The sequence below is a fragment of the Hyphopichia burtonii genome (genome assembly GCF_001661395.1).
Source record: "Hyphopichia burtonii NRRL Y-1933 unplaced genomic scaffold HYPBUscaffold_5, whole genome shotgun sequence".
In the NCBI taxonomy this organism is placed as follows: Eukaryota; Fungi; Ascomycota; class Pichiomycetes; order Serinales; family Debaryomycetaceae; genus Hyphopichia; species Hyphopichia burtonii.
Window position 1 is genome coordinate 681,423 of NW_017963732.1, and position 25,263 is coordinate 706,685.

Sequence of the window (25,263 nt, forward strand, 5' to 3'; positions counted from 1 at the left end):
TTAAGAAGATATAGAAGAATGTTTTTTTTTTACTTTTTTTTATATTTATATTGTAGTTGGAATTAAGCCATGAGTACCAACGGTATATTTTTTCAAATAATGATTTGGAATTCTTGATAATGAAGCATCAGGTAAGGAAAAGATATTTTTCTTACGAATTGATGAATTATTGGAAACCAAACTTGCAAGACTGGTATTACTGTTATTAGCATCGGATAAATTAGTCAAAGAATTTGAATTTGATTGATTTGGACAGTATTTAGAATTCTTAAGGTATGATAAATTCAAAGGTGATACGGTTGTTGGTTTAACCAAAGCCCGGGTGACCCAAGGATCTTGAGAATTGAGAGGTTTGATGCACCTTAAGCAATTTCTGTAAAAACGACGTTGCAGAGGAGGTTTATCAGCGGGAGGATGCCATTTATATTCAGAAGAAGAAGAATATGAACAACGGGAGATATAACGACGATGAGAAGCAATGGGGACCAAGTTATCGATATCGTCATCGACATCAATTTCCACTTCTTCATCCTCGTCATCATCTTCATCATCGGAGCGATGAAGATCACTCAAGTTTTGGATATCGTCTTCGTCGTCATCGTGAGAGGTTCTTGTTGATTCATTAGGATCATTTTGTTCATCGTCATCATTGTCATTATCATCGTTATCATCTCCATCACTATTATACCCGGTGATTGAGAAGCTTGGGGTTGTTGGTAAAGTAGCGGCTCTCTTCCTTTCAATTTCAATTTGATTTTGGATTTCCAAATGATTTGTATTGTTATTTTTATATTGCTGAATTGTAATATCAGTCATGAATTTAACATTGGAAAAATTTATATTTGAATTACTTCTTGAGGAAGAGTTTAATTTAGTTTTCAATTTTGATAGTTTATTTTTCAATTTATTTGATTCATTGTATCTATAAGGATCGGATTGGGCTCTTGAACGAGAAACAAAGTCATTGGTTAAGTTAATCAAAGAACTATTTGATGTACCAAAAGCTTCTTGATAAAAAGAAATTTCTTGAGAAGAAGATGGATTATGATTTGATCTTCTACGACGGGGAACGGTACGGTATCTTGGAGCTTCACGATCATTAAGATCAAGAGAAATGTCTTTACCGGTATTTAGAGCCATATTCCAGTAAATTAAATCTCTTGTCGTGGAAAAATTTAAAAGTAATTGTTCACTTTCAATCCGAAGTCTTAGAACATTGGCTCTTTTCTTGTAATCGGTAGCCAAACCAATTCTGGAATGCTGTAAAGAGTAGGATCTTAATAATTTCTTATGATTATGCTTATTTTGTTTGATATAACGATGATGAGATTTTGAAGTGATTGGGGTTGGGTTATTATTATTAACCAACGAATGGTAGAACTCATCATCGTAACCCTGATTATGATTCAAACTGGTCACCGGACAGTTTAATAGACCTAGGCGCTGGCAGAATTTCAAAAATTGCAAATCGTCATCGGAAGTAAGATACGAATTATACTTATCCACTTCTATTGATTCGGATTTATTAAAGTTACGTTCATTATTAAGCGGAGTTGGTCTGAAGGCCAAGATGTGATTTTCCAAATTGGTGGGGATTTGATAAAAGTTAAGTTGAGTTGAGTTTAGTTCCATGATCAAGTATTTCCACAGACGAGATGGCGCCGCTTCGTATGGCGTCAACCATTCAATCTTCCGACTAACCACCCCAATCTTATACACCGAAGGGTCATACTGGGGGAGTTGCTCCTGTTCAACATTGGGGATATTACAATCATTTGGTAACTTGGATAATACTTGATACTTTGGACATCCTCCTGGCGGTAAACTATCATACTCCGGAGGATACACCGGATTTGGCTCCAAAAACTGCAAATACTCATCCTGGGGAGAGCTGATTGGAGGCAACACTTTAGATTCTCCGCTATCGGGCAAACAGCTGGTTATACAGCTGGCTCGAGGACTACCGGTTCCAAAACTACTAGCAGGAGTCACCGGCAGACTTGGGCTAATCGACTCGGATGGACTGGAAGGACGCGACATCGAGTGGCACGACGAAGAAGTATCACTCCCTCCAGCAATAGCACTTCTCTTGATATTTGAATCCAGCACCATCAGCAGCAGCACCATCAGCAGCAGCACCATCAGCAGCAGCACCATCAGCGGCAGCACCAGATAACAAATATCCTGAGATCTAGGTTCGGTTCCACTAACACCCATCTTAGAATCACAACCTGAAGCAGCCAAATCTCTCATAAACATGGCCGTCTCCATATATCTAAGACATCAATATAAAAGAAGTACTTTCAACCAAGTTTTAATTAAAGATAATACCAATTTTACGTCAAAAGAGTGAAAAGAGGCCTTGATGCAGGATCACCTGGTGAAAGTTTTCCTAACAAAACAAAAAAAAAAAAAAAAAAAAAGACCAAAATTTGAAACCTTTCTTTTGTCAAATCTTAATGTCCTTACTCTACTGGAGAATTTCACGGTAGTATTGTGATAATAAGGTATATAAGCTATATAAAGTTATCTAATGAGAGCAAAGCTTTGGTTGCGATAGTGACGTTATGAACCTCTATCAAAACTGCCCCTTTTCTATTGTCGATTTCAGTCTGCTGCTGACTTTGATCAATCGGCTGGGGGAGGCTGGTGCACGGGCGCCGGAGGCTGCTTTTCTTTTTCGGCGGTTAAAAGGGATTTTCTCCTATTTTTTTGCAATCGGAACCGAGGATAAGCGGGGGTACGGGTGTATCAGGGGTACGGGTGGGCATTTTTTTTGTGGTGTACCGGTTTAAGTTGTTGAGGACCACCTTGTTGCCGGAGAAGGGGTGCAGCATATGCTGCAAAAAGGCCACCACCCGGTCGAACTCCAGGCCGTCGCAGTGGCAGGCGATTTCCAAAGTGCTGGAGTGGGAGGAGTGGGAGGAGTGGGAGGAGTGGGAGATCTTGACCTGGGTTCCGGTGCCCTCGATGACCCATTTTCGGCTGGCCATGAGGTTTTCACAAAATTGATAATTGACTAGGTTCTTGTAAGTGTCGTGGCGGAAGATATCGTGTAGGCTGGCTGGAGGGTGCAAGGGAGGAACCAGGCCGCTGGAGACCTGGCGGGACTCGAATTCGTGGTTTGGTTTAGGGCTGGTGGCCGAGGGTTGGGTGATGGAACTCAGGCCCGAAGGAACGCTTTGGTTTGGCTGGTGTTTGTTCTTGAGTAGTTGTAGTACACAGCCAATCAAGTCATTTTTGTATTCGACAAGGTGTTTTTCCAAGAGTGGGTTTAGGTAGTACTGGATTTTTTCATTTGTTTGGAGAAACCGAAGGATGGAATCATCTTTGATGTCGATTTCCGGTTGCATCCAGATCAACATGCTTTCGTAATAGTCGGGGATTGATAAGTGGGTTAGTTCCCGCTGGTTGATGGTTTTGATTAAACGATCATTGCATCTTTTCATTTGCTGCACTCCCAAAACACACTGGTCAAATAGTTGCGTGGGGTATAATTGGCAATTGGAGTCAAGCGTCAATTTGGAGATTGCAACCCGGGGTAAGTATTTTGCAACCTGGGTTTTCCATTCAATTATACCAAAAGCGTTTTTCATGATACTTGACCCTAATCTACTGATTTCAAGGGTTTTGATGGGGAACCATACTATTTGCTCGAGTATAGCGTCCACACACTGGCACTGGGACTGGGTATACTCGTGGATTTCCTCTAGTTTATACTTGGATCCATGCATACACCCACAAGCTATTTTCAAAGTATCCAAGTTCTCACTGAAGAGCTTGTTTAATTTGCAACTGTCCAAACGAATTTCGTATCGCATATCGTACTCCATGTCATTCATGGCGCCATGGCAATGGTTAAACGTGAGCTGTTTCAAATTGGGGAACCGGATCCCATAGCTTTCAAATTGTTTCAAGATAATTAATCCGGCGTTTTGCTTGGAGTTTATCTCCAATTTCTCGAGCCGTTCTGCAACTTGAGCCAACCGTTGGGATCGGGGGAAAAAATGGTGTTTGAAATCAACTATAACAAGTTCTAATTCTGTTATATGGTCACTGGCAAGTTTGGCTAAATCTTCAATCCTACTAACCTGTACGTTGCGTAGCCACTTATTCTTAGTATAAAGTTTCAAAATATCATCATACCCGGTATGGAAATGATTATAGGGAACTCTACCAAACTTGAAATAGCGTAATTTGAATCCGTATTTATTTTGCCAATTATTCAATTTAAATAATATAAATTTGATATCATCACTGACTAATTTCTTCACATACTTCCCCAAAGCTCGATTATCACCAAGACTCCGTTCAAACCGGTGAAGTCCACCAGTCTTTAAATCGTACTGAACAACACTCCATTTACAACTCTTCCCCTTCGTCTCGGTTACATAGATTTGTTTATAAAGATATGGCGTAAAAATTTGATAAAAATCCCGGTTAACTCGATTAAGCCGTATAAGCTCCACTTGGGTCAGCCGCTGCGATATCAACTCGAGTATATCATTAGGCAACTCCTCTAATCTAACCATAATACTTCCATTTGCCTATTACTTAATGGGATGACTATGCGGATAACCTCTATAAGAGTAATAAATACCCTGGTGCACGGGTCCAAAAAAGTAGTGATTGTTGATCGTTACCATTATAATGTAACCCAGTTCCATTATTCTTTATCTATTGAAGATGAAACCTTAAACCCACTGTTTGACAATAGCTGAAGCCGCTCGAGTATGAGTCGAGTCTTATAAATATTTGGGAAATTCCACTCAATTACTGACTTTACTTGAAGTAATAATGAAACTTGCTCTATTAACGGTACTTGCTACCGTGGGTGCTGTTACGGTAAACCCATTACCCCAACCTCAGTCTATTGAATGGTTGAATGAAAATGCAATAGTTTTCAACCCCTGTGCAAATTTGCAGTTAAACATTGATAACGAATTGGTTGAGAAAAACTTGAATAGAGTATTAAATAGTGTTTTGGAAACAAAATACTATCCTCAAGCTATTGAAAAACCAATCTCTAGCTACCAGCCGTTTCCTACGGGCACGGTTAAAAGGGGGAACGGTGCTATTGATTCGATCACCATTACCATTGAAAATAGCTCAATTCCTTTACAATTAGGTGCCGATGAAAGTTACAACTTAACAATTGACAATAACGCAATCAATATCGATTCTGTATCTACTTGGGGGTCAATACAAGCATTGAAAACTTTGCAACAATTGGTGGTTTATGAAAAGGGTCAATTCTTCATTGAAGGCTCAGTTAGAATCGAAGATCATCCAAACTACCCTCATCGGGGAGTTATGCTTGATTCTGCTCGTAATTTCCTTTCTGTTAAGAAAATCAAAGAACAAATCGATATCATGTCTTTGGTAAAACTAAATGTGTTACATTGGCACATCACCGATACTCAACTGTGGCCATTGCAATTAGAATCAATTCCAGGAATGATCGAAGGCGCTTATCTGGAAAGAGAACAGTACTCCAAAAATGATGTCGAAGATATTATCAACTATGCTTACGAACGAGGAATCAGAGTGATTCCTGAAATTGATATGCCAGGCCATTCAAGAGCTGGATACATCAACGTCAATGAAGACGTTTTGGCCTGTCAACATAGCTGGTGGTCGAACGACGATTATAGTCTCCATACGGCAGTAGAACCACCGGCTTCGCAGTTAGATATTCTAAATAATGAAACTTATCTGATGGTTGAGAAAATCTATAACGAAGTGAGTGGTCTTTTCCAAGACGACGTTTTCCATGTTGGTGCCGATGAACTACAAGCAAATTGTTACAACTACTCTCAATTATTTGTTGATTGGATCAAGGCAAACCTGTCAAGAACCTACAGGGACTTAAGTCAATATTGGATTGATCATTCTATTCCAATATTTCGGAAAATCCCCAATCGTAGATTAATGATGTGGGAGGATATCTTGACTACCCCCGAGGCCGCTTTCACCATTCCACAAGATGTCATTTTACAAAGTTGGTCCGATTACTTAAGAGGATCAAATAATATTAAAAAACTCACTTCTAAAGGATTCGACGTGGTTGTATCTCTGAATAACTACTTATACTTGGATTGTGGTTACGGTGGATTCGTAACTAATGATCCAAGATACCTCGATTCCCCACAAAATGATGAATTCAATACCGGCAATGGAGGTTCTTGGTGTAATCCTTACAAAACCTGGCAGAGAATATATGACTTTGATTTCACCACAAACCTTACTGACTCAGAACAAAAACATATCTTGGGTGCTGAAGCTGCCCTCTGGTCTGAACAAGTTGACAATACCGTGTTAACCCAAAAACTTTGGCCCCGTTTAGCTGCGCTAGCTGAAAGCGTTTGGAGTGGCAACCGGGACTCCAACGGTAACTACAGAACAAACTGGCTTTCCCAACGTATCTTCAATTTTAGAGAATGGTTGGTTGCTTTAGGGTACGATGCTCTGCCCTTGGTTCCTAAATATTGCTTGCAAAACCCCCATGCTTGCGATCTTTATTTGAACCAAACGGTGTACAATGATTACACTTAATTTTCAAAATATTGCAACCCATACAAAACTCGACATTACTCCTTTAGTTTAACAACCATTACACAGTTCTAAGACATCTTATGCCGCAAATAACAATACTTGCGAATGCGAATTGTAGCAAAAAGTACTAACAAACAGAAAAAAAAGGGTGAAAAAAAAAAAAAAAAAAGAATTGTGCAGTACTTATTCATGGCCAATTGACCGCAACTATAATACCCTATTGCAACCTTCCCAGAGGAAGGGATCCCAGAGACCTCAGCCCATGGGGCAGTCCTGAGATGGTCAAGAGGATCGTAGAGTAGAGAAGCAGCGTAGAGGTTGGGAGTGTAGTAACAGGACGAGGAGTCAGACAGACTGTGGATAAGACCAAAAGGTCGAAAAGAAGTCCGATTTAAGCATTAAACGATTGTGCTGAGCTTAAATGGCAAACATCCCTTGGATAGCAATCATGATTCGAATTATGCAAAGTTAGTTGATATATAAGAAGGGGATTTCGTAGTTAATTTTTCAGGTTGGGTTAGATTCTATAGCATTTTTTTTCATTATAGAATATCATCATTATGTCTAAAGATCTTGACCAATTAGCCATCAGTACTATCCGTTTATTATCTGTTGACCAAGTTGACGCTGCTCAATCTGGTCATCCAGGTGCACCATTAGGATTGGCTCCAGCTGCTCATGCAGTTTGGAAGAGAATGCGTTTTAATCCAAAAAATACTGATTGGATTAATAGAGACCGTTTCATCTTATCTAATGGTCATGGTTGTGCCTTGTTATATTCGTTATTGTTCTTGTACGGATATGACTTGTCCATTCAGGATTTGAAACAATTTAGACAGTTGGGTTCAAAGACTCCTGGTCACCCAGAAGCCCATGATGTTCCAGGGGTTGAAGTTACCACTGGTCCTTTGGGTCAAGGTATTTCTAATGCTGTTGGTTTGGCTATTGCTCAAAAACAATTTGCGGCAACTTATAACAAGCCAGATTTTACGCTTTCTGATTCTTTTGTCTATGCCTTCTTAGGTGATGGTTGTTTAATGGAAGGTATTTCCTCTGAAGCCTCTTCCTTGGCTGGTCACTTGCAATTGAATAACTTGATTGCCTTTTGGGATGATAACAGAATTTCCATTGATGGTGATACTAACGTTGCTTTCACCGAAGATGTCATTGCTCGTTATAAAGCCTATGGCTGGCACACGATTGAAATTGCCCATGGTGATACCGACTTGGATGCTGTTTCTAAGGCTGTTGACGAAGCCAAGTCTATTCCAGATAAACCAACCTTGATTAGATTAACCACCACCATTGGTTTTGGCTCTTTACAACAAGGTACTCACGGTGTTCATGGTGCTGCTTTGAAAGCTGATGACGTTAGACAATTGAAGGAAAAATTTGGTTTTAACCCAGATGAACACTTTGCTGTTCCTAACGAAGTAAAAGATTATTTCCATGAACATGTTAAAGAAAATCAAAAGATCGAAGCCGAATGGAATAAGACTTTGGCTTCTTATGTTGAGAAATATCCAAAAGAAGGTAAGGAATTACAACGTCGTTTAAGTGGTAAGTTACCTGATGGATGGAAAGATGCCTTGCCATCGTACAAGCCTTCTGATAAAGCTGCTGCCACTCGTAAGTTATCTGAAACTGTTCTTTCTAACTTGTTACCAGTTTTACCAGAACTTATTGGTGGTTCTGCTGATTTGACCGGCTCTAATTTAACTAAAGGTACTGACCAAGCTGAATTCCAACCTCCTGCAAACGGTTTGGGTAAATTTAGTGGTCGTTACATCAGATACGGTGTTAGAGAACATGGTATGGGTGCCATCATGAATGGTATTGCTGCCTTTGGTGCCAACTACAAAAACTACGGTGGTACCTTTTTAAATTTTGTTTCCTATGCTTCTGGTGCAGTCAGATTATCAGCTTTATCCCATTTACCCGTCACTTGGGTTGCTACCCATGATTCTATTGGTTTGGGTGAAGATGGTCCAACCCATCAACCAATTGAAACTTTGGCTCACTTGAGAGCCATTCCAAACTTGTCTGTTTGGAGACCTGCTGATGGTAACGAAGTTTCTGCTGCTTATCAAAGTGCTATCGAATCAACTTCAACTCCTCATGTCATCGCTTTAACCAGACAAGGTGTCCCTCACTTGGAAGGATCTTCTATTGAAAATGCTTCCAAAGGTGGTTACACTTTAATTAAACAAGATAAACCAGATGTTATCATTGTTTCCTCGGGTTCCGAAGTTTCAATTTCTCGTGATGCTATTGCTCAATTAGAAAAAGCCGGTATTAAAGCCGGTTTGGTTTCTTTACCAGACTTCCATACTTTTGATAAACAACCACAATCTTACAGATTATCTGTCTTACCTGATGGTGTTCCAATCTTATCCGTTGAAGTCTTATCAAGATTCGGTTGGTCTAAATACTCTCATGAACAATTTGGTTTAGATCACTTTGGTGCCTCTGGTAAAGCCCCTGATATCTACAAATGGGTTGAATTCACTCCAGAAGGTGTTGCTGACAGAGCTGCTAAGACTGTTCAATTTTACAAAGGTAAACCAATCTTATCTCCTTTGAATACTGCTTTTTAAAATTGATTTTATGACATCTATGAAACTTTATTTGATAATGATTTTTTGATTTTTCTTCCCCATTTTTAAGTTCTTTTATTCACAGTTTTAAAATAAATATTAGACTGATTTTAAATATATTTGTATTTGTAATTACAATTGCAGCCAAACCAAAGGCTATCTGATTTGTACCCTTCGTTTATAAAAGATGTACGGGTGTTGCTGGTTTGATGAGATGAGCTTATACCATCTTCTTTTGCTTAAAGCTGTATCACCTAATCGGCTTCTTTAGAAACCACGAGATGAGTCAGCAAGAGACATTAGATTGTGTCTCTATAACCAAGAGGCTACTAGTTGAGTCTTCATCCAGTGCCAATGAATTTCTCGATCAACTTCATCATTTAAGCTCCATAGTATCTCAATCCAGTCAGGATCCAGACTTCAGACAAGAGATTAGTTCACACCCTGAACTAATTGAACTAGTGGTTGATATAATTACGGAATCTTTTAATATAGATATTGAAAGTGAAACCATCCGGTCTTTGTACATTCGTTTATTTAGAGGAGCCTTAATGCTTACTAGAAATATTGTTGTTATAAAACCTGATGCCATTGATTTACCATTATTCTTGCTCAGCATCCAACATTTCAGCCAAAAAGCTACAAAAGACGATCCTTTTTATTTAAAGACATTGGAGGTTTATATTCAGACTCTAGCAAATATGACCCAAACATTGAGTACGGGTGGTGAACATTTGCTAGACTTGATTAGAACTAGTTTTGATGCTTTTCTGATCCGCATTATAAACGAACATGAAAACTTGAAATTACCCTTCTTGTTCTTCCTTAATAACGTCTTCAGCCTTCAAGAAGTAGTCTATGACTTTTTGACTTTTGAAAAGTTTGATTATTTTTGTGAATTTCTCCTTCAAGAATCGGAAAAAAATATATTAAATGATGAAGGCCAGACCACTCACACTTTACTTTCCTTAATATCTAAGGTAGTCAGTCATGAAAGCTACAACAAGTGGATTTCGCAAAGAGTTGCCTCTAAGGATATGGTTCAAATAGTGAAGATAAATCAATTGGTGATTACAAGTGTTGAATCATGGGATAACTATCAGCTAACTGCAATTTTATCATGGGTTTGGGACTGCTTTAAAGTCTTTTCCGCAAGTTCATCAGAAATGTTACGTAGTAGTGAATGGGATGAAACTGGATTGAACTTTAATCACGCCAACACCATTGGTCTTCTTGATATTATATCTGATTTATGTAAGTTCAATGCAACCAAGGGCTTTTTAAATCACTACAATGGTCTTGAAGAACTAATAGATTTATTAAGGGTCGTTCATGAAAATGTTGAAAGAAAAACCCTCAAGAAGGGTAGTGAACCGAAATCGGTGAATGCTGTCAACAGTAAAAAGCTGTTTCCACAAGTGAAATCCTTAATAATTGAAATCCTAGCTTATTTGACTCACGATTCCGTCGAAATTCAAGACAAAATAAGAGACTTGCATGGACTCGAACTAGTATTATCAAATTGCATGGTTGACGACAATGACCCTTTTATCAAAGAGAGATCCATCGTTTGTTTGAAGTTTTTGTTAGCGGGTAATCAAGCTAATCAAAAATTTGTTGCAGATTTAGAAGCTAAGAAGACATATGATGATCAAGCTTTGAAAGAAGTAGGCTACGAAGTTGAAATCAAAGAAGGTCAAGTTCAATTGAAACAACTGGAGGATCTGAAGAACTTACAAGATAAGATAAGCAGCAAGAAAAATGCTTTTTAAAACGAATGATTATGACGATTAATTACTATGTATAATATACACTTTTTTTTCTCCTTTTTTATTTAATGTTTGACCATCAAAATGTAGCTTATTTGGCTTCCTTAGCTAACTCTTCAATGATGATGGATTTAATTTTTTCCAAAGATGGATCTTCAACCAATAATAATCTCTTTTCTTTTTCAGAGAGGGCCTTTAATTCAGCTGGTAAGACGTCCTTTTCAAAAGAGTAACCATCGACACCATCCAAAGCCTTGTTGACTACTTCGGAGAATTTAGCAGGGTGAGCGGTAGATAATGAGATATAGTTAACGTTTTTGTTACCGGCGGCTTCATCGTCAGCAATGAATTTGTAAGAGGTGAAAACCCCAACGGCGGTGTGAGGATCCAAAACGTACTTACGAGGATGGCTGTGATAGATTTTCTTAATAGTTGCAGAAGTTTCTTCGTCAGTAACACGTTGAGATGAGAAGGTGGCACTAGCAGCTTTAACGACTGATTCTGGAGCAACAACGGAGCCTTCTGATTTCAATTGGTTCATCCATTGGTTTAAGATATCACCAGCGGCTTCATCATTATTTTGAGCAAGGTTGTCTCTGATTAAGTACCACAATAATCTTTCAAAGTTAGAAGAAATTAAAATATCCATAGCAGGAGAGTAAGTAGCTTTAACTTCAGCAGGTTTAGAAGGATCAGCGGTTTTTTCATAACGACCAGATTTCAAAAATCTATCTAAGATATCATTTTCATTAGTAGCGATAACCAATTTATCAGCAGGTAAACCCATTTCTTTAGCGTAGTAACCAGCTAAGATATCACCAAAGTTACCGGATGGGACCACAAATCTAATTTTGGAAGCATCAGCTTTATCACCCAATTTATTTAATAATTGGAAGTAAGAATAAAAATAGTAAGTCATTTGAGCTAAAATACGAGCCCAGTTGATAGAATTAACTGCACCCACATGGTATTTATTGTTGAATTCAACATCACCGAAGATTTGTTTAACATAATCTTGACAGTCATCAAAAGTACCTTTAACAGATAAAGTATGAACGTTGGGATCTTCAACGGTAGCCATTTGTTCTTCTTGAATTGGAGAAATACGGCCAGTTGGATATAAGATGAAAACAGAAACATCCTTTTTACCTCTTAAACCATAGATGGCAGCAGAACCAGTATCACCAGAAGTAGCACCAACAACGGTGATGGTTTCTCTATCTTCAGCTTTGGAAACATTGGCATTACGTTTGGTTAAAAAGTATTCGAATAAGTTACCAACAAATTGTAAGGCAACATCTTTGAAAGCATAGGTTGGACCATGGAACAACTCCAATAAGTGTAAACCTTTTTCTTCGTCAAGGGTTATCGATGGGGTAACTTCATCGGATCTGAAGGTGGAGTATGAACTGTGAATCAATTTTTTCAAATCATCATTAGGAATTTCCAGTTCTTTCACGTATAATCTCATGATGTTGAAAGCCAATTCTTGGAATGGCAAGTTTCTCCATTCACTGACAAAGTCAGCTGGTAATTTAGGGATAACCGATGGGATGAATAAACCACCGTCTTTGGCTAATCCAGTCATTACGACATCTTCAAATGATAATGATTGCTCCTTACTGGAACGAGTTGATCTATAAGTTTGAGAGGACATTTCAAGTAGTGTGTTTGTTAGTGACCCAGTGTCTTTAACTTATACCACAGCGTGTAAGTTTATGTTTCACAGTAAGTAGATATACTTTGACCAATTTTTGTAACAAAAACTATGATTCATAAATTTTCAAATTTCCAATTTTTTTTTTTTTTTTTTTTTTTTTTTTAATGCGGTTCCGGAGATTTTTGTGGTGCACGGGTGGGCATCAGTGGAGATTTCTCCCGAATTTTTCACTGAATAAGCAGGTATGGATTGGATGAGAAGTAAAGCTTGAAGAAGTCATCAGAAACACTTTATTACAGACGAGTGAGTGTCCCCGAACAGGCCGGAAAGATAGAGAATACACAGGGCTATAGAAGAGGAGAATTTCGGCCGATGAGAAGCATTTTTTACGAATAAATAGTAGGGACAGTCAAGTACAAAGAAGAATATAAGAATGAACAATTGTGGTAGCCAAATGGTTAATGGTTTGATAAGACGGCAGTTGGGTTACTGGAGAAGGCACTTATCCAGCAGACGGATTGGAACAGGAGCATACCGAGATGAATATTATAGGACGGTAGTTGCCCAAGGGTATCAAGGAGTGAAGGAAGATATAAAGATTGGCAGAGAAGAGATGACGAATCAGTATATGCATACGAATAACGAAGATAGACTCGAACAACTAATAGATAACTTCAAATCGCCAATTGAGTTTTCGTTTGGGTACGGGCTGGGGGTTTTTGAACAAAGTGGGTACGATATTAAGAAGAAGCCCCAGATTGATATGATACATATTGTGAGGGAACCCAGGCGATTCCATACTAGCAACTTGAGGCAATTTGCGGAGCATTATTCTTTTTTAAAGATGTTTGGGATCAGTTCCATAAGTAAAATAGGAGAATATGGAGCCGGGGTATACTTCAATCCGTATATATCGATGAGAGATCACGATGAGCAAGAGAATATGATCAAGTATGGGGTTATATCAAAAAAGGATGCCTTAACCGATCTAAGTGAATGGAGTTCATTATATTTAGCTGGTAGATTACAAAAACCGGTTAAATATTTGAAAGAAGAAGGAGAAGAACAAATGATTCAAAAATTGAATCAGTATAATTTGAAAAGCGCATTTGGAGTTGCATTATTGATGATGAAGGAAGACCGGATCAATGAAGTGAAACTATATGAAAGAATAGCTCAACTTTCCTATATGGGGGATATTCGTATGCTAATTGGAGGTGAAAATCCAAATAAAGTCAAGAATATTGTGAGTAAACAATATAAGAATTTTCAAACTTTGTATGAACCCATAACACAATATTTTGTTGATCAAGGAGTCATTAGGGTTTTGTCTGAAACCCAACAGACACAAGATTTAGGCGATGAAATACGAGGTTTTAAACTACAATTGACGTCTGACAAAAAAATGAATATCATCAGTCAACTACCATTGCAATTTCGGAAAAAATTATACCAAAGCTACGAGAAAAAATATTCCGCTGAATTGAAAAGGGATTCCGAAGCCCAAAGAGTGTTATACCAACAATCTTACGATTCTGTGAAGCCTGGAATTTATGTAAAGTCAATTGCAAACGATGAATACTTTCGCAAAACTTTAATCAATACCGTAAAATATACGGTGGCTTACCCTGCAGTCTGTCAAACACTAAAAGGCGTTTTCACGGCCGGACTTGTCAAGTCATTTAAGTACGCCTGGGAGAAAAAAGTGAAAAATTTAACTAGTAATTAGTAACTAGTGACTCGACAAGTTGTTGCAACGTCTTTACCCTGACCACGGAATTCAGTTGCTAGATATTTTTAGCATTTGAGACATGAGGGCACCATGGTACACCAGGCCGAGTTGCGTTGGTGGCTGAATCAACTAGGAGTTATAAAATTTCGTGCCTTGGGTAACCAAAAGTAAAGAAAGGAAATGCATGGAAGCCTAAGACGATACTATAGGAATATTCTTATCGTAATTGCATCTCTGGTGAGTCCAAGAGTACGTTATCTAGTTCACATTTACGTTTAAAACACTAAAACAAAGTTTATGACCTAACATAATATCCCATGACTTAATATATAGACTTCTTTATAGTTTAATTATTTTTTAGCTGAGTCTTGAATGTAATCAGTTCATAACCGTTATTTTTGATCAAATAAAGGGTATTCATAATAATTGAAAAAAGAAATAAGCGTTAGTGATCTATTTTTGCATCCACTTAGTTCGTGCTGCTTGCTGTTTCAAGGGTGACATCACTAAAATACTCCATATTCTTCTCTTTTTTTACAGCCAAACAGATCCTTTCAGATGCATTTGTCGTTAGCATTAACCCTTTTCTTATGGTTATACTCTTTGTTGTATGTGAGTTGATGATCAGTTCATTATTGAACTTGTACCGATCAACATTTGCTTACTTGGATTTGCTAGCTTTGCTTCCCAGTTCTCTGGCTTTGTTCTCGAAACGTGAGCTTGTCCATAGCAATACAAAGCCGAACAATAAGACTATTGTTTAATTCAACAGTTGTTGTTTTGTCTCCTGCTTTTTTTTTTTTTGTCCTTTCCAGACATTTTAGCTTTAGCGTTAACAATAGCAGAAAATAGTAAGACAATCACTTGATTGACGTACCTGACTACTTGATTATTGGTCGGAAGGTAGGGTGCCTCGTCTGTTGCTTCCCGTTGGGGTCCGAATCTTAGCCGGGGAGGATATACATTCGGTGATCTTACACTTTTTGTCTGTTGATTTGCACTGCAGGGCTGACACTTTTATAAACCCGACGATGAAAAGACTGCCGGATGTACGGATGTTCTTTTTGGTTGCAATTTTTTGTTACAAATTTAGGAATATATTAATATATGAATAATATAATATAAAAATACATAATAGAAAACATTATAGCGTGAAGACATTGAAAATAGTATTAAAACAAGTGAGATTATAGAACTGAAAGAAACCCAACCGACCCGAATTAGAAGAAGAAAAATTATTTCACCAGAAAAACTTTATTCAAAACATTTAATGCTTTAGAATCATTTGAATTGTAAGTGTTGGTATAATTGGAGTCGGTATTAGTTGGGGAGTAGCTTGGGAAGTAGCTTGTAGTTTGGGACTCCATGGGACTCGATAGAGTTGGGGAGGAAGCGATTTTGTTATTTGAAGAATAATGAGAGTTATAACCCGAAAGGCCCAAAATACCTTTTGGGCCAGCAAGAGTGAATGGGTAAAGTTGATAGTGGGGTTGAGATTGGATTGGAGATTTTGTTTTGGAAATTGATTCATGAATGATTGAAGGAGAAGATAATTTTAATTTTTTATTTGAATTTTGTTCAGTCGGTATTGGCATTGAAGGGATTGAATTATTAATATTTGGATTAAAAATCTTAGCACTTGGAATACAATAAGTATCGTCTTTATTGATGATATCACTTATTTTCAATCTAGCCAGCGAAGGACGGATGATTGATTGATCATAATCGATGGAAGAAGTTCTTGAGTTTGGAACTGATTCTGATTTTTTGATCAAATTTTTTTCCCGATCATAATTAATTAAACGATCTTGATAAATATTTGAATCTAAACTTAATTTATTTAATTTAGAATCGTTGGTTGGCGTGGTGCCTTTAACAACGTTTGGATCAGAAGAAATATAACTAATCAAATGTAATTTTTGATTTTGTTTTGTTATTAATGAAAAACTTTGTTTAACTAATCCATTAATTTTAAAATTTTTATTATTATCTAATTCTCTATAAGTTAAAAATGGCCCGCTTACTTTAGAAGCCGACCAATTCTTCCCATCGGTCCATCTTTTCATCCCACATTCGGTTTCATTCCAAGCAAATACACTATTAGCATTTATATATTTTCTTTCCATAGTATTTAATCTTCTTTTAATATTAGGTAATATGCCCAATCTTGTTCCTTCTAATACAAGCAAGGCATCGTTGAGATCTTCCACCGTACCTTTGTAAGTTTGAACGTTATGATTTCCAGTATTGAATTCAGGTATAATAAACATTTTCGATTTAAAGATGGGGAAAAACTATTTTCTAATTAGAAACGGAAGAATTTCAAAGAGTATTTATATTCCAATTCTTTCCAAAGGAATATCTCAACATGCTGCGCAACCAATGAGTGTCAGTAAGCAGGTAATGCTAATGAAAATGTAAGTATAACTGTTGTATTGATCAACTTTCTATACTTACATACGTACGTTTTTTTTTAGGTGCATCTATTTTATTTTATTTTTTTTCCCTAATGTTAGGCACTTTTTGAAAAAGCAATTAGTAGACTAGCATAGACGTAGAGTGAGTTATTCTCAAACCTTATAAACTGGAAAATAAAAAGAGAGCAGTTGGAAAAACAGAAATTGTCAGTAAAGTCTAGAAATCCGAAACGCAGCAAAAAAAAAAAAAAACATTTAGTAAATCAGACAGCTAACCAAAAAGAAATGGTATTGGGGAAGTTACTAGAGAAAGGCAGCCCAGTTTTCCACTCCGTTTGTATTCAACCCTTTGTTGGCTTACTTCTGGCATGATTGTTGAGTCGGTTCTAGCTCTCACTTGCTTAAACGGTTGGCTAACTAAACTAAATCAGTTTACGAAGTTTCGGAAATATTGTATTAGAATGGGCTGGACTCTTGTCTGTTTCTTTTGTTTTTTTCTCGCAATCTTTGATACGTAAAGCTGTTAGGTATATTCAAGTTGACTTGGTTTAGCTTGGTTACAGTAAAGGCAAATACTAACTAGGAGATACAAAAAACATTACAAAAACAACCCTGTTTTGCCTTACGCTTTTTCCTTATGCCTTTGCATTAGGGTGGTTTTCTGTACTTGGCTTACTTTTCTGTACTTGGTTTACTCTTCTGTACTTGATTCTCTTTTGCTGTGCTGAGTTTTATGAGTTGAACTTGTCAAAAGATGTTTGTTCTTCCCGCGTTTGTGCATGCATTCTGTGCGTTTCTGTAGATCCTTCCCGCCTGCACAGATGGCCCCGATTAGGGCAGAGGGGCATCTAAGTGTCTGTTTTTGGAGTATCTTTTGCTTTTGGCGTACATTTAGTTTGGTTCAGCAGGTTTACTTAGCCAGCAGGAATTATCCTCTTTTGGGAGCCCATTCGGTGTAGAAAATAAACACGTTGGAGAAAACACCCTTACCTCCTGCTTCAAACGACAAAATCGTGGAAGGACATTTCCCTGTCTCCATCGGGTTTCGTGAACAAAGCTTCGGGAGTAACGACTATGTGAATATGTCCAAATAATAGAACTTGAAATGAATAATGGACAGGCTATAACGGCAATGTCTATAAACCGGGATCTTGTGAACTATATTGTTCTAAAACCTAGATTGCAAGGGTTCATAAAAATATTGAAGACTTAGTATTATACCGAAAACAGAAGAATCGACCACCTATTATTATCCCAACACCAATTTTCCGGACGCACCGTCGATGACGACACAGAAAAGTGTCAGATTATCAGGTCATCCCATCGTTCACACGCCTGGCTGACAATACGCCTTCTAGATCGTGCATTGCAGCATTGCATGGGGCGGCAGCGTTACGGCAATGTACCGGTCGATGTCTGGGTTTCCCAAAGCAGCAATATCTAATTCGGAATAAGGAATAACTCTTACTTCCCCATTTTTGGCATTCTCCACTCGATCGATTAACTTGACTAAATCTCGTACTTGGTTCAAGCAGAACTAGTTAAGAATAAGCGCTTGGTTAACTAGGTTCGTATTTGGGATTTGTTTTGTCCTACAAGTGCAGAAAAGAAAGAGATTGATTGTTTTGTTCAAAGGTATGGAAGAACGCAAGGGTGTATCTAGAAAACTTACAAAAAAGAGTGACAAGATGGAAAAAACAAAAGAAAAACCTCAAAAGAAAAACCTCAAAAGAAAAACCGAAGAGGAACAAGAGATTAAGGCGACCATATGCTTCTGCTCACATCGCTTAATGAAAGCTTATCCGAATCCACCATCACATCTCACGCCTCGAAAGAATGCGAAAGCTTGCCATAGTAAAACCGTTCATTTCAAGCACATATCCGTTTTGATTTATTGAAGGTGGGGGGAGGTGGGCAGTGGTGATTGGCACCATTCGAGTATCTGTATCTATTATTAGAGCGTTGGACCGTCCGTAATTCAGAAGCTGGCCCCAAACCCAGGAATTTAATATTATTCAATGATAATTCGTATTTGTGGTCAAAGGTCTGGTAAATAAACAGAACTAAACAGTGCTGGTATCCGGGCTTTAACTAAAAAAGCTGAACCCAATTAATCCAGTTAACGTCTGCTGCTGAGACCTAATGGATAGAATACAAACTTGGTTTCTAGGCATTTGTTGATTAACCGAACACTAAAAGAGGTTTCTTCAGTTTTGTAAGATTAATTATCAACTGATTTTAATCTGGAAATGATCTTTCAGCTCTCTCTTCCAGGTGGAATAAGGTTTCGTAAATATCCTTTCATCTTTCACTTATATGTATTTGACCTTAATTCGTCGTAGATGTGATGGCATATTTTCTAGCATCCCTGGATGCTTGACACGCTTCTGATATCCACGAGTCCGTCTTCGTAAACCGGCTGTGGTCCTACTTGCCGAGTAGGACTACTTCTTCGCCGAAGGGTTCTTGTAGTTGCAATATTGGGTAATTGTGGGTGTATGGGTGTTTATTAAAGAAAGTGTATGGGTGTTTATTAAAGAAAATGTACGGGTGTTCCCTCTGGGGCCAATTTTGAAAAGGAAAGGAAATAAATAAACCGTTGGGAAACAACCTTCTTCTCCAGTGAACAAGATGGCACCAAGAGGACATAAAGAATCTGCCTCAGAGTCGGAGGCCAAGCCTGTGAGTAACTCGCGAAGCTCCAATAAGGCCAGGAACGCCGTTGCCCAAGCAGCTCAACAAGAATTCTTAAGTAGACATATCAATTCGAACGGACCCCATGATAAACCAAAAGTTAAACCATTAGATTTCATGGCTTTTAATGAAGCCACCCTTGACAAATACTCCAAACAGTATAACTTGGATATGCCGGATACCCAAACCCTCAATGAAAATATATTATCATCAGAAATTGGTAAGAAAACTTCAAGCTATAAGAAAAGTCAAATTAATAAAATCAGTAAAATTGAAAAAGCAAATAGCTTGAAAAAACACTTCATGGCATTACCTTCACGAGAAAACGAAATCATTACAAATTTCCTTTATAAAGTCAGAAATCAAGATAAAGATTTTAAATTATCATTTTGAAGTATAATGGTGGGTGCTAGTGGAAGAAACTGGTGCACGGGTTTCTAGTATCCTAGCTGACAGTTCGTAATTAACCCAAAGATAGGGATACTGAAACTTTAATTTAAGTCGGTAGACATTAAATGCCAGTTGATTAAAACTTGCTGAAGGAAGTATTATCCTCATGGAATATCAAGTTTCAAACCCGTTTACAAAAATCTGTTTGCTTTATTGCAATCTGTTAATCTTCGAATATCAAATTCTCTGTACTCTATTGTTCAAATAAGTTATTAAACGGTAGATCATAATTGCTCAATACTCTTATTCCCACTTGGGATTTGTAAGCTTTGAACGCATTTGTATTACATGCTTTATTAGGATCTCGGATTCCTTTTCATGCCAATGCCAACTTCAAACAAGTCAGTTTTCCTTTCGAGTAATTCGTAATTGGACTTAAGTAAGATAAGGAATAATTATTGTTTTCTATTACAAACCCTATCCTTTTCTTATGCACTTTGAAAAGTTCTTTGCTGCATTTTGTATGAACGATCCTACATTTGAATAATTCCGTGGCTTACATTTTGAACTGTTCCCTAGGTGTTTAGATGCTGGATCTTCGGTTAATTTCAACTTTTTCATTCTTATTCACATTTGTCTTACATATCTCTACCTTAACCATCTATACATAATGATCGACATCCCCTAAGATTCATTTGACTTCGCCATCAACGCATTCCTTTGTCCATTTCATCTGCTTTTCTATGTCCTTTTCTATGTCCTTTTCTATGTCCTTTTCTATGTCCTTTTTTATGTCCTTTTTTTTTGTTTGTCCCTTTTTTTGTCCTTTTTTTTGTCCTTTTTTTTGTCCTTTTTTTTCGTGTCTGTCGTTTTGTCTTTTTTCGTCAGACATTTGTTGATGCACGGGTGTTTTGGTGTACGGGTGGTTTTGGAAGGGAAATCGCTCAACCTCCTAAAGAAATTTGGCAAAGTATCAAACGATTAAACCATTCTACCTTACATCTTGCTGACTGGAAGAAGCAAAAGGGGGAAAAGATAGCAAGATAACAAGATAACCAATATGGAACACTCCACAGTCATTTTCGTGCTTACCTTATTAATTGCGTTTGTTTTTCTCAGGTGGTTAATAACGCCCATCCCTCCAAGTTTACCATTTGAAACTACCTCAAATGAATCTACAGCGTCCAGTTCGGGAACTCGTAATCCAGAGAACGGGGGAAGCACGGCTACTAATCGTAGAAATAGAAGAGAAGTGTCTGACTCCATGATTGAAGTTGTTCAGGCGATTGCACCTCAATTAACTCCTCAACAGATTCGTTACGACTTGCAAAGAACTGGTTCAGTGGAAGTGACTATTGAAAATTTCATGGAAACGGGTACTTTACCATTCCCGCCGGGTGAATCTCCAAACGTCCATCTTGATGAGGATTTAGAAGGCCATAATCACGCTCCAACTTCCACTGCTGATCCCAATTTAATTGCCAAATATCATTTAGAAAGTAAGGTGAACGAAGATGTTGAAGATTCGCAAAATAAAGGTAAATGGGCTTCAAGTAAAGAAGAAAGATCTGATATATTATCCAGAAGAAGAGAAGAAATGATCTTGAAAGCAAGAAAACGATTAGCTTCTCAATTACAAAATGAAATTTAATTTATATACATTTTTACTTAATATTATTCAACCAATGTAGGTTCAATCTTTCTCTTCTTTTTCAATTGGTCATCGCCTTTGGTCATCTCGTTGTTTTTCACCAGCTTCTTCTTTTTAACAAAACTGGTTATATCATTAGCTATTTTCTTCTCTTCGGGTTTCTTGGGGGTTGCTATAACTGGTTCGCTTTTAATCAATTCAAATTTGTATTTATTTCCAAATATCCCCTTATTGAAAACAACGACTGAACAAAATCCATCTGCTGAACTTATTATAATACTTTCACCATCTGTATTCCAACATAAATCAGTGATTGTTGAATAATGTAAATTTGAAACCATCCCCAATGGTTCTAGACTTGCCGTATCGTAAATTATCACGGAGTCTTGGGTCGCAACTGCAAAGATCATTTTATACGGTAATTTGAATATACTGGATTTTGATTCGATTTCATATATTATTGGTGAAAATGATATTGCTATGGCTGGTTTCTTCAATCCTGGTATATGACATATCGGGGCTTTATTGAATCCTGATCGTATATATATATATACCGTATTGGTAATATCGTCATTATTTGTATTATTGGTCATGTCATTATCATCATTTTCATTAGTAACTGTAGTATTAGATCCTTGCATTTCATTTTTATGAATCCCCAGTGGTGTTAATAATAAACTCCCATCTGGTGAAAATGCTAATCTCCTGAAAAATGATTGTAATGTCTCTGGATGGTATAAGAATGTATTTTTTCTGGTAATTTTTCTATTTTCTGGTGCTGTAACCATTGGTTTCACCGCTGGTAATGTTTCATTTGATAATCCTCTTTTATGATTGGGAGGACTATTCTGTACCTGATGAACGTAATTGTTAGCCGGTGGATTCATTGGGGTGGCAGGTTTAGAGAATGAATTATCCTCTCCATTAAAGCTCGAACTAGTAGTGGAAGTTTGAACACTACTTGGGCCCTCGCTGCTTGATCTTTCACTACTATCTGTTGACTCCAGCCACGATTTTTCAAAAAGCGATAATTTGGAATTTGGTAATTCGGCTTTGACTATCTTGAAAAATGATGTGGGTACTATTTTTATTTCATTCGTTGCTGATGTTTCCGAATTCTTTAATGAATAAATATGAATTGATCTATCGGCAGACTGAGTCGATAAAAACTCATTTCGTGGGTCCCATGCAACCCCTTGTACATAATGATTATGTTCTGCCAATCGACTCACTTCTTGTCCCGTGGAAACATTATATATTCTAGTAATATTATCCATTGATCCAGTTGCAATGAATTTCGAATCGGGTGACCATGATAAATCATATATCTCCGAAGTTGACGATCTGTAAACATGCTTGGCTATCCAGGTTTCTTTGATATCTTCATCAATCTCCTCTTGCCCAAAATCTTTGCGTATCTCATCGGATAATGTCCATAATATAAGCGTTCCATCATCTCCAGCAGTTGCTAACATTTCTCCTTTAGGATCAAATCGCACAACGTTAACTGCCTGGGTATGTTTGCGTAAAGTAGTTAAATACTCAACCTTTGTCAGCGAAGGACTGCTTTGGCCTTCAGCTTCAATTTCATCGTTATAAACTAATTTCCATATTCTAACGTTATTATCACCCCCACCAGTAGCTAATCTGGGAGACCGTTCTTGACTCGATTGTGGCTGAAAATCCACAGAATAAACTGGCTGATTCTCATCATGCCAGTGAACAGTGATTGTAGAAGAGTCCATCCTTGCTTTAACCTGAGCAAACGGGTAAAATATATGGCAATGGTTCACTCTTTGGTACAAATGTTAGTATCAACTCTTTTTTTTTTTTTTTTTTGGAGACGCGTTTTCAAAAGTTTTGGTGTCCGGATCTTTTGGTGTCGTGTGAATGGTTAATTATTGATAGGACTTAAACCTCGAAAGGCTGGTCAGATAAAGCAGCCTCGAGAGTTATCTCTAGTTCTTTGTTTTATTTTAGACCAATTGGTTTAGTGGAGGACGTAATGAACTTTCTGAAAGACAAGGATTTGAAAGAGTTGCTCAAAACATTCAGTGTGATGGATAAGGAGGGAAATATCTTATCGACGGACGAGGACGAACTACTGACAGAAGAAGAAGTAGAGGAAGAAACTCCGGAAGAAGAAGAACAAGCTGGCCAATGGGCCAAGTCATGCTTTGAATACAGTATCCCCAAGCTTGAAATACCACTTCCACATAACCCAAATGCATATTATGATGGATATTGTGAGCAATACTTAAGATTTACTGACTCAAATCCTACAACTTATCACACGATTGAATTTTTCAAGTCATTATTAGAGAATAACGGATTCACTTATTGGCCAGAGTACAAGAGCTTTGATGAACAAGGTATTTCCAATGGTGGATTGTTTTTCACTATAAGAGGAGGTACTTCACTTATAGCTTTTGTGCTTGGGGGCAAATGGAGTGCTGATAAAGGAGTTGGAGTGGTTGGAAGCCATGTTGATGCGTTAACAGTGAATTTGAAACCTAATAGTATTAAGTCGAATATCGATGGGTATCAGTTACTAGGCGTCGCCAATTATTCAGGGACTTTGAATAAAGCTTGGTTAGATCGTGATTTGGGGATTGCTGGTAGTATAATCATACGAGATGAAGATGGTCAAACAAAACGCAAATTGGTTAACTCATCACCACATCCAGTTGCCAAAATACCATCTTTAGCAGAACATTTCGGTGATATAGCATCCAAGCCGTATAATAAAGAAACTCAAATGGTGCCAATTATAGGACATGGAGAAGAAATAGCTGCAACTGAAGATGAAAGAAATGCCCCATTGTATGGTAAACACTCCATTGCATTATTAAGGTATATAAGTAAGATCTCACAAGTACCGATTGGAAGAATATTAAAAGTTGACTTACAATTATTTGATGTTCAAAAATCTACTAGAGGTGGATTAGATAATGAATTTATATTTGCACCTAGAATCGATGATAGATTATGTTCATTCAGTGCGATTTATGCATTGATCGAATGGCTGAATCAGTTCTATTCCAATCCTAATAGTGATGATAAGTATCCGTTCAAAGATTTTGATGGGTTCAATATTGTTTTATTGGCCGACAATGAGGAAATCGGGTCTGCCACTAGAACTGGTGCTAAGGGGAAATTATTGAATAATATAGTTGATAGAGTTATCTCATTCAAAGATGAATCAAACTCTTCTCTGTTGGTATTTGCTAATCTGTTAATACTTTCAGCTGATGTGACGCATGCATTAAATCCTAATTTCAGTACTGAATATTTGGAAAATCATAAACCCAAACCAAATATCGGTTTAACAGTCAAGTTAGATCCACAAGGTCATGTCATGACTGACCTGATTGGTTGGAGAATTCTACAAGAAATTGCCAATAAGAATCATCAAACATTACAACAATTTCATATCAAAAATGATGCCAGATCGGGAAGTACTATAGGACCTATGTTGGCCACAGATACTGGTGCTCGAGTGGTCGACGTTGGGTTGGCTCAGTTATCCATGCATAGTATTAGGGCAATGGCCGGGTATAAAGAAATTGGATTAGGGGTTAAAATTTTCAAGAGTTTCTTCAAAGACTGGAGAGAAGTATGTGCTGACTTTAAAGATCTCGTCTAGTAGTAAATAGTTAATGTATGTGTATTTGATCTACTAATCTTGTGATGGAATTCTTGATTAGACGAGATTGACCTTTAGTAAAATAAGGGCTCAAAAATTTCAAAATAGTTATACGTACAGCCCATCATCATGCATGCAATAGCTGAACGGGT

At 37.5% G+C, this 25,263-nt stretch overlaps 13 protein-coding genes across 13 annotated transcripts; 8 read left to right on the top strand and 5 right to left on the bottom strand.

Annotated features, from left to right (window-relative positions):
• Nucleotides 1-20: 20 nt before the first annotated feature.
• Nucleotides 21-2,389, bottom strand: HYPBUDRAFT_153364 (uncharacterized protein). The gene has a single exon (XM_020221507.1). The coding sequence runs from the start codon at nucleotides 2,155-2,157 to the stop codon at nucleotides 46-48; it is 2,112 nt and encodes a 703-aa protein (XP_020075675.1). The 5' UTR covers nucleotides 2,158-2,389; the 3' UTR covers nucleotides 21-45.
• A 93-nt stretch (nucleotides 2,390-2,482) lies between these two features.
• HYPBUDRAFT_153365 (uncharacterized protein) lies at nucleotides 2,483-4,549 on the bottom strand. Its single transcript, XM_020221508.1, has one exon. The coding sequence runs from the start codon at nucleotides 4,530-4,532 to the stop codon at nucleotides 2,688-2,690; it is 1,845 nt and encodes a 614-aa protein (XP_020075676.1). The 5' UTR covers nucleotides 4,533-4,549; the 3' UTR covers nucleotides 2,483-2,687.
• A 133-nt stretch (nucleotides 4,550-4,682) lies between these two features.
• On the top strand, nucleotides 4,683-6,659 carry HEX1 (Hex1p). Its single transcript, XM_020221509.1, has one exon. It carries the CDS (start codon nucleotides 4,798-4,800, stop codon nucleotides 6,553-6,555), a length of 1,758 nt encoding a protein of 585 aa, XP_020075677.1. The 5' UTR covers nucleotides 4,683-4,797; the 3' UTR covers nucleotides 6,556-6,659.
• A 387-nt stretch (nucleotides 6,660-7,046) lies between these two features.
• On the top strand, nucleotides 7,047-9,267 carry HYPBUDRAFT_153367 (transketolase family protein). The gene has a single exon (XM_020221510.1). The coding sequence runs from the start codon at nucleotides 7,116-7,118 to the stop codon at nucleotides 9,150-9,152; it is 2,037 nt and encodes a 678-aa protein (XP_020075678.1). The 5' UTR covers nucleotides 7,047-7,115; the 3' UTR covers nucleotides 9,153-9,267.
• A 146-nt stretch (nucleotides 9,268-9,413) lies between these two features.
• On the top strand, nucleotides 9,414-10,943 carry HYPBUDRAFT_153368 (uncharacterized protein). Its single transcript, XM_020221511.1, has one exon. The coding sequence runs from the start codon at nucleotides 9,434-9,436 to the stop codon at nucleotides 10,922-10,924; it is 1,491 nt and encodes a 496-aa protein (XP_020075679.1). The 5' UTR covers nucleotides 9,414-9,433; the 3' UTR covers nucleotides 10,925-10,943.
• Nucleotides 10,944-11,012: 69 nt separating this feature from the next.
• On the bottom strand, nucleotides 11,013-12,578 carry THR4 (threonine synthase; the record flags this gene model as incomplete). Its single annotated transcript, XM_020223624.1, has 1 exon — nucleotides 11,013-12,578. The coding sequence occupies one exon, from the start codon at nucleotides 12,576-12,578 to the stop codon at nucleotides 11,013-11,015; it is 1,566 nt and encodes a 521-aa protein (XP_020075680.1).
• Nucleotides 12,579-13,035: 457 nt separating this feature from the next.
• Nucleotides 13,036-14,310, top strand: PTH1 (putative phosphatidate cytidylyltransferase; the record flags this gene model as incomplete). The annotated part of the gene is made up of 1 exon (XM_020218778.1): nucleotides 13,036-14,310. One exon carries the CDS (start codon nucleotides 13,036-13,038, stop codon nucleotides 14,308-14,310), a length of 1,275 nt encoding a protein of 424 aa, XP_020075681.1.
• A 1,763-nt stretch (nucleotides 14,311-16,073) lies between these two features.
• PTH2 (Pth2p) lies at nucleotides 16,074-16,583 on the bottom strand (the record flags this gene model as incomplete). The annotated part of the gene is made up of 1 exon (XM_020218776.1): nucleotides 16,074-16,583. A coding segment is annotated over one exon (510 nt), but the record flags the coding sequence as incomplete, so codon positions are not given.
• A 1,788-nt stretch (nucleotides 16,584-18,371) lies between these two features.
• Nucleotides 18,372-18,936, top strand: HYPBUDRAFT_153371 (uncharacterized protein). The gene has a single exon (XM_020221512.1). It carries the CDS (start codon nucleotides 18,419-18,421, stop codon nucleotides 18,626-18,628), a length of 210 nt encoding a protein of 69 aa, XP_020075683.1. The 5' UTR covers nucleotides 18,372-18,418; the 3' UTR covers nucleotides 18,629-18,936.
• Nucleotides 18,937-19,233: 297 nt separating this feature from the next.
• Nucleotides 19,234-20,109, top strand: HYPBUDRAFT_153372 (uncharacterized protein). Its single transcript, XM_020221513.1, has one exon. It carries the CDS (start codon nucleotides 19,362-19,364, stop codon nucleotides 19,815-19,817), a length of 456 nt encoding a protein of 151 aa, XP_020075684.1. The 5' UTR covers nucleotides 19,234-19,361; the 3' UTR covers nucleotides 19,818-20,109.
• Nucleotides 20,110-20,819: 710 nt separating this feature from the next.
• HYPBUDRAFT_153373 (uncharacterized protein) lies at nucleotides 20,820-21,468 on the top strand (the record flags this gene model as incomplete). The annotated part of the gene is made up of 1 exon (XM_020221514.1): nucleotides 20,820-21,468. Exon 1 carries the CDS (start codon nucleotides 20,875-20,877, stop codon nucleotides 21,463-21,465), a length of 591 nt encoding a protein of 196 aa, XP_020075685.1. The 5' UTR covers nucleotides 20,820-20,874.
• Nucleotides 21,469-21,488: 20 nt separating this feature from the next.
• CAC2 (Cac2p) lies at nucleotides 21,489-23,210 on the bottom strand (the record flags this gene model as incomplete). The annotated part of the gene is made up of 2 exons (XM_020222567.1): nucleotides 21,489-22,526; nucleotides 22,548-23,210. 2 exons carry the CDS (start codon nucleotides 23,208-23,210, stop codon nucleotides 21,489-21,491), a joined length of 1,701 nt encoding a protein of 566 aa, XP_020075686.1.
• A 314-nt stretch (nucleotides 23,211-23,524) lies between these two features.
• Nucleotides 23,525-25,111, top strand: LAP4 (Lap4p; the record flags this gene model as incomplete). Its single annotated transcript, XM_020218825.1, has 1 exon — nucleotides 23,525-25,111. The coding sequence occupies one exon, from the start codon at nucleotides 23,525-23,527 to the stop codon at nucleotides 25,109-25,111; it is 1,587 nt and encodes a 528-aa protein (XP_020075687.1).
• Nucleotides 25,112-25,263: the final 152 nt, after the last annotated feature.

What these genes read in the sequence shown, in the direction of transcription:
- HYPBUDRAFT_153364 (XM_020221507.1), bottom strand. Translation starts at nt 2,157, where the DNA reads ATGGTGCTGCTGCTGATGGTGCTGCTGCTGATGGTGCTGCTGCTGATG.
- HYPBUDRAFT_153365 (XM_020221508.1), bottom strand. Translation starts at nt 4,532, where the DNA reads ATGGTTAGATTAGAGGAGTTGCCTAATGATATACTCGAGTTGATATCG.
- HEX1 (XM_020221509.1), top strand. Translation starts at nt 4,798, where the DNA reads ATGAAACTTGCTCTATTAACGGTACTTGCTACCGTGGGTGCTGTTACG.
- HYPBUDRAFT_153367 (XM_020221510.1), top strand. Translation starts at nt 7,116, where the DNA reads ATGTCTAAAGATCTTGACCAATTAGCCATCAGTACTATCCGTTTATTA.
- HYPBUDRAFT_153368 (XM_020221511.1), top strand. Translation starts at nt 9,434, where the DNA reads ATGAGTCAGCAAGAGACATTAGATTGTGTCTCTATAACCAAGAGGCTA.
- HYPBUDRAFT_153371 (XM_020221512.1), top strand. Translation starts at nt 18,419, where the DNA reads ATGGAAAAAACAAAAGAAAAACCTCAAAAGAAAAACCTCAAAAGAAAA.
- HYPBUDRAFT_153372 (XM_020221513.1), top strand. Translation starts at nt 19,362, where the DNA reads ATGGCACCAAGAGGACATAAAGAATCTGCCTCAGAGTCGGAGGCCAAG.